This window comes from Lagopus leucura, unplaced genomic scaffold (genome assembly GCF_019238085.1).
Source record: "Lagopus leucura isolate 7727_CA_CO unplaced genomic scaffold, USGS_WTPT01 Super-Scaffold_100008, whole genome shotgun sequence".
NCBI classification, from domain to species: domain Eukaryota; kingdom Metazoa; phylum Chordata; class Aves; order Galliformes; family Phasianidae; genus Lagopus; species Lagopus leucura.
This window is the reverse complement of record NW_024962265.1, coordinates 14966193-14976490: the sequence shown is the minus strand read 5'-3', so window position 1 is coordinate 14976490 and position 10298 is coordinate 14966193. Positions and strand designations below refer to the sequence as shown.

Below are 10298 nucleotides of genomic sequence, written 5' to 3'. Positions count from 1 at the left end.
TGTATTTTTCTTACCTCCTACTCCTACCCTGCTTGTAGTCAGGTGCTGTCCGCTTCTGCTCAGCCTATGGTTGAGTTGTTGGGTTGTACTGAGAAAGTCCACACAACCCTTCTTTATTCCTCTCTGTCCACTTTGTGTTCTGTCCCACAGTGCTTCAAAACGCTTCCTTCCAAAGGTGGATTGATTTGTGATGTTGAGATAATCAACCATATGGTGCAGCAGGTAAGTCATACATGTTTTCTCAGTAGCCAGTGGCTGCTGGCTGTGAAAGGCATACATAGCATTACATTCATTTCTGTCCTAAAAATTCCAGTCACGGTCTCAAAATCTGCTAAAAACAGCAAGAGGAATGAAATGTTGTACAAGTCCATTTTAGACTGAATATTTATTTCATCTCAACGCCTCTCTGGTTTCTATTATAGTTCCTGTTTGGGCCCTGCAGAGATTTATTTTACACTCATCCTACTGTGACAGAGGAGGAAGTTTCTCACAGCTAAATCTATTATGAATGTGTTATTAGTTCAAGTCTCATTATTGCATTACCTTTTCTAATCAAAGCGAAGAATCTGTTATTAACAATGTAATCTCTTTTCCTGATGGCTTGTTGTTGTAGATACAACCATAAAAGCAATTGGCTTGAATGGTTCCTTTGCACTCAGGTTCTTTTTCATAACACAGATTACTCCTAATTACCATTTCTTAGTTACAGTGATTTAGAATTATGTTTTTGAGTCATGGCTTTCACAAGGCTACGTGCACTGACAGTCTGGAGATAGCTTGGATATGATTGATTTTTCAAAGCTTTGCAATGAAATTTGATTCATAGTTCTGACAAAATGAGTTTGTTGAGTAAAACCCTGTGCAATCATTGGAAAATGTATCACTTTCATCAGAATATACAACTTTTCTAAATTATATTTAGTATGACATGTAGACTAGTCAGCTCTAAAAATGTTTCCTGTAAGATGGTGGACTACAGATGAACTTGGCAGCCTTTTGTCAGGCAAGACAAACAGATTACAAATATTCACCAGGTTACTCTTCAGTCTCTGAATTTTCTTTTCAAGGTACTTCGATTTACCCCCGGGATGATTGGCTTCCCTTTGAACAAGAATGAAGTCAGGTACAGCAAAGCTCTTAATTGTATTCATTTGTTAGAATTAAATATTTAATTTCAGTGATGAAAAGATACTCTGTTCTCCGCTGCCCACTTTTTTTTTCCCCATAGCTGTGTCTGATTTTATATTCTGCTCTTCCCATCTTATTTTGATACCAGAATATCAGAAGGAGAGAAACCCATTTCAAGTCAACATGCATGCTGAGATGTCAAAAGACACAGTGCACAAATCGCTCCGCTTTGTGTTTTTTTATGCAAAGTATTGGCAAGTATTTGTGCTCCAGCATCACTGATTCAGACAACTTCATACCAGCTGTCATCATCCTTGCTTCAGCATTCATTTGAAAAACAATCAAAGTGAAAATTACACTATTCAAATAAAGTGCTTCAATCTATCTTTGATCTGATCACTCAGAATCTCGGTTTTTGAAAGAGAATTTTACTTCTATTTCTAAGCGTTTTCTTCAAGCTGACATTATATTTTTAAAATATCCTACATACCAAACCAAAGTAACATCATTAATTAAATCACATGATTCACGTCGGTTTCTAGGAGGCTACTCACTGGCATTTGAAGACAAGAACAAGCAAACAAACAAACAAAAACCAACACCTTTCCTCTTCTACCTTAAATCCCCAGACAGCTTTAAAAGAATCAACAACCAGAATCTTTGTCTTTGCAAAGATAGATACTGTTTAAATAAAAGACCATGCACCTGTGAATTTCCAATTAAATAATGAGTGAATAATAAGACTGATGAGATTGTATCCAAAGACTGATAAATCTGAGAACACTTGTATGTACCTATATTTATATATAAATATAGTCTTACCTTTTCTGAATTAAGATTGTTCCGATAAGGGTGTTATGTAAAAGGATTGCTATTGAGGGGCTGTGGGAGCCTTTTATTTCATTTTTTAGTTCTTTTGTTCTTGCTGTTTGATTTGGTGTTTGTTTTCTGCCAAAACTGAAATGGAGGGATCGAAGAAATGAAAACATGAAACAAAATTTTGTAAGTATAAAACATGAATTTATCACCATTTCCAGGAAAGTCAGGTCTGAGTCATCTACTCTACCTTACTCCAAAATGGCAGTATCTACAAGAGTTTCATGCATCATATTTTTTTGGTTCAGCCAAATGTCTTTGCCCTTCTGAACATCCTCATTCCTCATAAAGTACCTATCCTATCTTCCAAATAGAGGCTACATCTTTGAGCACCTCTTGCACTTCTAAGATGAACCTCTACACCCATTTTTAACTGTAATTATTTGTAGTCTTCTAGAGATGCTTAACAAACTTTGAGCTTTTCAACAGCGGGAGAAAGTGCCTTCCAAGGAGATTGGTGTGGGTTTTTGTATTTCAGAGTACAGTTGATGGGTGATAAGTTCTCAAGAACCAAACATAATTGAAGCACTGAAGAAGACTGCAAGAAGTCAAGAAGGGAGCAGGAAGAAGTAAGTAGTGATTAAGCATTTCACAAGCTCCTAGGTGAACCCAGCCCACCTGTGATCACAGATAAGACAATAAGAAACGACACATCAGGGTCATTCCAGTGACTAACAGAAAAAAATAAAAGTATAAACTAGGTTTATGTTTCATCTTAGCCTATATGCATCGAGTACAGTCTCAGTCCCGGATCTCTAAGGAGTCAAATACTTTTTAATAAACCTAGTTTATTTATATATATTTTCTAATTACTGTCTAATTTATATTTTTTCAAGTTATTAACATTTTAACATTGGTCCACTGGTTCTTTTAGTGTGAGAAGTGATTTGAGTTTCTCGAATGACATTGCTGCTCAGATAATTTCTGTTTTGTTTTACTGAAAATCACAAAGATCATATGAGACGCTTCTATGGTTGCTGAAGTACTAGTGTTATATCTCTTTTTATGTGCTGTTTTAATTGTCCATCAGTTTGCAGAGATTGGAGCCCTCTATTGAAATTTGCAAAGTGTGACACTGATTGCACACACGTGTCCTGTAAATGTGCTAAGGAAAACCAAAACCACCCAGGCAGAGTTAAAAACCTTCAAAAAATCTGATTTTTCTTATACTAAGAAAGAGTATATATAGAAGAGTTTACTACTGAAGTTGGTATGTAGTTTGATAGTAATTTATTACTACCTGAACTATAGAAAACTGTTTGCATGCCCAAAGTTCCTGCCTGTTAGAACTGTTCTGTAGAAAGGGTCTGTGTGTAGCTGCAAAAGAAAAAGAACAAATGGACGTGCTCCATGCAAGTCTGCTTGGGCCTAAGAGCAGCTCTGTGGGATCAGAGACACTGGCAAAGCGGAAGGAAGCATGCTCTTGTATTGGAAGAACTGATGGAGTTGAAGGGTGAACAGAAGAGAAAAACATTTGGACATTACCAGCATTCTTTCAGTTTCGCCTCCTCAGTTATCCTTGCCTACAAGCACTGCAGGTAAGGACCTACTTTCTTTTTTCTTTCTTAAAAGGATGCAGTTGGATGAGGGGGGTGTGTGTGCATCTCACAGCTCCACAGGCAATCCACTAGAGGCTAATAATTAAGATAGGATGTCATCATAGAAATACAGGCAGTCAAGTACTTCTGTGTCTATCTGTAAGTGGAAGCCACAGCTGTAACAGCTTGAAACAAACCGTAGTTAGTATTTTTCACAGAGATGGGTAGTTCATACAGAGCATGTAGAGATAGATTGGAGCTTCGGAAGAAAGGAAGGAATCTGTAAATTTCTATAGCTCAGGATTAGAATGTGACATTTCCCTTCACAAGAAAAATTATCTTCTGGATCCATTCCTTCCAGTATATCAACAACTTTCTCTCAATTACCTTTTAGTTTGAGTGAATAAAAGGCTGCAATCATCCTTTCTGACATGCCTTTAAAACAGCTTTTTCCAAATAATTTTCAATAATAACTGTAATTTAAACTTATAAGCACAGAAGTGCTTTAAAATAACTAGGTATTTTTATAGAGAAAGTGATGTCATTCTTCCTATCAGTGGCAAGAATATTCCTCTCCCTCTTTAGTATTTGTTTGCTGAGAAGTAGAAAGAGAATTAGAATATTAGCCATTACTTTAATGTTAAAAATGAATTATTCTTCCATCTTCTATTAACTTTGACTTTTAGTTTTTCAATAACCAAATGTGGCCTTTGAGTGTATTTGTGCTGTTCTGACAGGACTTGTGTGCACACTTGAGAATGGAATTTGATTCATTGTAAGTACTTCAATCTTCCCGAGATGCAATGAAATACAATAATAATAATAATAATAAAAAGATAACTTCCAAGCAGCTATCTTGAAACCTTCTTGGGGAGTTCTTTCTGTGGAAGAAAAGAAATATTTCATAGGTTTCAATGCACAACAAAAATATGCAAAGCAACAGCTTTTCCTTGACTTTGGTTCCAGCCTTAAATTCCCGAGCAGTGAGATAACAGTTTCAGTTCCACACTTCTTTTCCAGCAGTCACTTTGGCTAGACCGGAGCTGGTTCTCAGATGGGTTCAAAGGTTGGTATTAGGAACATCTCCACTGATGTGGAACTTCTCTTCCCTCAGTGAGACCAAGCACCACTGCAGGATCCCGGGGACACGAAGGTTTCTGGGGCCTGGAGTTCTCCATAAAAATCTGATTCCCTCTTACTTCCAGCAAAGAACTGTGTAGAGCAGTGAAAACATGGTGGAATACAATCCTTCTTTGACCTCTGGTGCACCTGTGTGGCTGTTATTCCACTTTCACTCCAGTTATGATATTTTACTTTTTTTTTTTTTTTTTTTTTTTTACTTTAGACCTTCCCCTGTCTAAGATAAGCTTGCATACGCAGTGCCTTCTACTTCTGCCAAGGTATACAAAGGGCATGCTTGATTTTCACTGTGGAAAAAATTAGTTGCGAGGACCTAATGAGTCAGTAAACCTCCTAAAGAGTTGGAAGAAAGCCAGACAATTAGTTTGCAATTTAGCTTAAATTTGAAATGATTAAAATCAATGTTTTGTTAATGTAGGTTGTGCTGAAGAGCACCTGTCTGCTCCTGTCAATTAGAAAGATGTACCTGCTTGGAAGTCTTCCTTAATTGATTGCCTATATTGTCACGTAATGATCCTCTTCAGTGCAACATAAAGTTGCTCAGAGTAAGTACTTTTTATAGAGATGAATGACCTATTATAAAATCAGACACTGGGGAGAGAAAGGCAGCTTTAAATGTTGTTTGCTCTCTATATAAAGTAAATGGGTCGTATAGACAGTATAAACCCTGTAAGTTGTGTTACCTTCCTGCATTTTTTTCCATTTGACATTGAGAATAGTGCTTGTTATGCAATGCATCACAGTTCCTGAATTAACTGCAACTGCAGCCCTTCCTGTGGCCTCTACAAACCTGTGAACAAAGCGAGGTGCTTTAGAAACCATACGATTTCTCGGAGTGGAACCCTGTCATCAGCTGTCTTCAGACCAAGGTTTTAGGCTATAAATCCTGCAGTTTGGCAGCATCGCTGCCTCTGCAGCTCCAGCCCCTCAGTGGTAATTGTAGAGTAATATAATAAGCAGTAAAACAATAATTGACACTTGTGTGCTTTAGCTTACCAAGTCAGTCACCCTTAAGTAGTTCTTTCTCAATTGTTGTTAGGAAAGAAAATCATAAACTACTAAAACTGACAGGAAAAAAAAGGCAGGGAAGGGAAAATGGAGAAGGGAAGAGAGAAAAAGGAAACCATCATTGTGCTGACTCCAAGTTAACTGATACTTTCTAAGGACATAAGCAAACACTGATGTTCACGGGACTGTCAGAGGATGTCAGCACACAGCAAACAGCACTGTTACAAGTTCCAGCACCACAAACCCTGTGGTACTGCAAGGGAGCTTGAATCATTGTTAGGCTAAAATGGTGTGCAAGCAAGAAGTGAAGGATTCCTTATATAAACAGGAATTTTGAATGTAGAATGCTGTAGTATTTTCCTAGTGTTCTGTATTTAAAGCGTACAGGTTTTAGCCTTAGCTAAGACAAAAAGTGTTGTCAGGTTAATAAGAATGAAAAGAAATAATCATAGGGAAGAGATGTAAAAACAGTGAACCTTTTACCTCTTCAGCTAGGATGGATCACAGCTTAAGAATATTGATTAATGTGACTGTGGACTATAAAAGATTAGATCTAATCTGCTCATTGTTAAAATGACACTAAGTACCCCAACATAATATTTTTGATACTGCAGCTGTCAGCACCTAGAGTGTGTCTGAAGAGGTCAGCACTGAAAGAGGTTCAGTTGCATTTCATCTGCGTTAGACTGTGGTTTCCACGTCACTGTTGTGGCTTGCAGAAATAATAATATTGTTATACACAATGGAGGTGAAACATGCTAAGTATGGAACTATTCAGAATAAAAGGATCCTTCTCGGACCTGGAGTATTAGAGTTCTAGAGGAGGAGAGGTAGTAACAGTAGATATAGATGGTTACAGATGATGTAGACAGTAACAGATGATGTAGCTGGCACAATGTGAAGGACCAGCAGGACGTTAATGGTTGCAAAGCAGTGCATTTGGCTGGCTGAGTAATGCTCAGAACAGACTTTCAGGACAAACGAGCTTTACTTTAAGCCTCAGTATGAAGAATTTTACAGGTGTTTGGGTGTCTGTGGGAAGGACGGATTCCAAAGTGTAAAGAGTAATACAGTTGAGTAATACAGGATAGGTTCCTTGGAACTGTGGCAGCATGAGATACCAATGCATATGACAAAAAAAAGATGACAACATCATGGTTTTCAAGGCGAGAGGAAAGTGTGATGCAAGCAACAACAAACAAGATGACAAGAATACTTGTTGAAGACCATCCCAAACACATAGCTCAGGTGAAAATTACAAGGTCATTTGTTTTCAGAACACGCTCTGAGTACATTGAGTGGTTCAGAGCAGAACTCAAGTGCTCTTGTGCAAACTCAAGCATTTAGACCTGTGCTGGCTCTGAGCAAAGCAAGCCAGAGGGCTCTGTGCCATCCTCTGTGAAGCAGGGATTTTTGCCCAGGCCCAGGGCTGGAAACAAATAAGAACAGATTAGCATTTTTTTCTTCTAAACTGTAGAAAATATTCAGAATCATGTCTCCAGAAAGGTCAGAGGAAAAGGAATTGCCTCGCTCTGGCCTATATTTTAAGTAGGCTTCTGGTGCTTACAGAGATGAGTGGATCTAAACCAAAAGAGGGGAGGTTTAAGTTAGATGTTAGAAGGGAATTCTTTACTCAGAGACCAGTGAGGCCCTGGCACAGCTGCCCAGAGAAGCTGTAGGTGCCCCATCCCTAGAGGCACTCAGAGCCGGGTGGGATCTAATGGGGAATCTGATCTAATGGTTGGCAATCCTGCGCATGGCAGGGGTGCTGGAACTTGATGATGTTAGAGGAACCTTCCAACCAGAGCCATCCCACGATTCTGTGATTTACAGCAATGCCATGGAGGACCTGAAGGGCAGCAAAGACTCCAGAGTTTAATCACATAGAATTATTGCCAAGTACGAGACAATTACTTCTGGTCTGGAAGGCATATCCTGATCCTGTGGGAAGTGGGAAGTACACTCCATGTGTCAGGCCTGGAGGGAAGGAGACTGAGGGCTGCCCTGCCCTGAGCTTCCTGCAGAGGGGCACTGGGGAGAGAGGTGTGGTCCCTTCCCACTGATACCCAACAGCAGATAGGAAGGATGGCTCAGAGCTGTGTCGGAGAGGTTTGGGTTGGACATCAGGAAGAACCTCTTTTCTGAGAGGGTGTTTAGACACTGGGATAGCCTTCCTGGAAACGTGGTTGGTGCCCCATGCCTGCAGTGTTCCAGAGGCATCTGGGTGATGATCTTCATGACAGGTTTATCTGAGGTTCAGCCCTGAGGTGGTCAGGCAGTTGGACTGGGTGATCTCTGTAGGTGTATTCCAACTGAACCATTCTATTTGATTCAGTGCTAAAGGAAAACACATGTGCTTACAGAGGAGAAGGCAGGGTTACACTGAGAGGTCTGTGGATTTACTCAGGCAGACACATCACCCTTTCATTGCTTCACTGTCGCTTTGAGAGGTGTTTGATCCTCCCACAGGAAGCACAACAGCAGTAAGAGCTCGGCAGCACCTGAACCCACTTCCCAGCGTCGAGGCCTCGCTGCTTCGCGCGGGCCGAGCAGAGCGGGACCGAACCGGAATCGGGCGGCGCCGAGCCGAGCCGACCCCGCGGCCCACAGGCCCCGCCCCGCGCGGCGGAGGCCGACCCGGCGGCGCTGGCGTAGGCGCTGACGCCGCGTCCCGCCTCGGGGCCAGGCCGGGTAGCGGCGGGCGAGGGGCGCCGTTAGCTGCCGGGTCGCCCCGCGGCGGTAGCCCGCCGCAGGCCATGCGGTAGCGGAACGCGCCGCGCCCGGGCTCTCGGCGGCCATGGAGCGGCTCCCGGGCGGCCGGCGGCTCCGGCTCGCGTCCTCGCTGGGGCTGGGGCAGCGCTGCTGGGAGGTGACCTTAGACGAGGAGCGGGGGCTGCTGGCCTGGCGCGACCCGCGTCCGCCGCGCCGCGGCGCCGGTGAGTGGAGCTGGGGGAGCGGAACGCTCCTGGGCCGCGGAGGGGAGGGGGCGGCGCGGAGCACCTGCCGGGCCGGGCCGCCCGCGTCGGGGCCGGCCCGAACTCGCAGGGGTCGGCAGAGCAGCGGCTTCGGGGCGGCTCGGGACGGCGTGACCCTGAGCGCGGCCGGGTCCCGCGGCTTCCTGCCCGCGCGGGGCGCTTTGTCGAGGCGCTTTGTCGAGCCGAGCGATTCCTGCACGTGTCGGGGGCTTTCCCCTGTCAGGGGCCAGCCGGGGTAACCCGCAGCGTCTGGGGTTCAGAGTCCAGCCGCTGAAGGCAGATGGCGGTTTAAGGAAACGCGGCCCTTCGGAGCGTGGCAGGCAGCGGAGCCTCAGGGCCGCGCCGGGCCGCCCGGGGGCAGAGCAGCTCCGGGGCTGTCGGCTGTCGCGATGCGGAGCCTAGAGCTGTCCCAGGAGCCCGGCACGTGATGCAAGCGCTGCGAGCTGTTAAGCATCTGGGAATGAGGCTCTGATAACAAAGGGAGGAACCCGACCTGCAGCTGGATGAGAAAACCTCCGGCTTGTTTAATTTCGCCCTATTGTTTCTTGTTCATACGTGGCAGCCTGCAGCTTTTGATGTTACATTTACGTTAATCACAGTAGGACGTGACGCACTCAGGGAACTTTAAAAGTGGCTTTATTTCATCGATGTGACTTTGATACTGCTAAAAAAAACACTTCTACGCTGGGGCTGTTTTGTTTTTTCTCAAGTAGTTATACTTGAAGCAGTTTGCTTTCTGAAAGCCTCTATGGAACAAAAGGTTTAACCTGTGTGCATTCCAGTCCTGGGAATATTTAATACAGACTATAATAGTCTATAATGTGCTAATAGAGTTGTTTGTAGATTCCCATTTGTGCGGTTTCAGTAGGACTGACTTTAAAAACTGCAGATGGGAGAGTTTATTGCCAAAACGATGTGACAGAATTGTAGGATGACTTCTGAAAATACCTGTGTACCAACGGCCTCAAGTTTTTTGCTATTTTTTAGGTGGCATTTTATCACATTGTTTGACCTCTTGGTTTTTATAGAATTGTTACTCCCATTATTCTTATGTCCCTATTAGCATGGGAACATCAGGAAATGTTTCATGTATTCCTTCTTTTCACAGCAGCTGCTGTTGTGTGGATAACTGCTGTCATCTTCACTTTAGGGATGGAGGAACTGAGACAGAGAAAGAGAGGAACTAAATGAGCAATAGAAGGGTTGACTAGAAGGTTGTTGTGGAAAGGTGAGGTGTAGATATCTCCAGTCCCAGGCAAGTTCCCAAACTTGACTACTAAAATAGTTCTTCCCTTACCACATACTTTATTTAAATATTTTCCTGTTGTTTTCTTTTTAAATCAGAATTTCTTAATTATTTGTGATGTTCAAAGAAAGAGGCAAAGAAGAGAACTGTGTGAATTAGTTGTTGCAGTTTACATGACTGCAACTTGGCCGTGGTTTGAATACGTTTTTTGAATACGTACTCTTCATAATGATAACATCAAACCCATACTTTGTTGTTGTCCTCTTGCTATTGGGTGTATGCAGTTTGACTTAGTCTAGGTTTTTATCAGCAATATAGCTGGGAAGTGTAGTTTGATACTTTAGGTGTGCAACTAAATGAACTTAAAACTGCAAAGACAAATTAAAT

At 42.6% G+C, this 10298-nt stretch overlaps 1 protein-coding gene across 1 annotated transcript in view; it reads left to right on the top strand.

Annotated features, from left to right (window-relative positions):
• Positions 1-8487: 8487 nt before the first annotated feature.
• The window catches only part of CERK (ceramide kinase), a 43671-nt gene continuing 41860 nt past the window's right edge, over positions 8488-10298 (top strand). The window contains exon 1 of the mRNA XM_042872497.1: positions 8488-8626. Coding sequence (XP_042728431.1) covers positions 8488-8626 — 139 coding nt within the window. The remainder of the gene's footprint in view (positions 8627-10298) is intronic.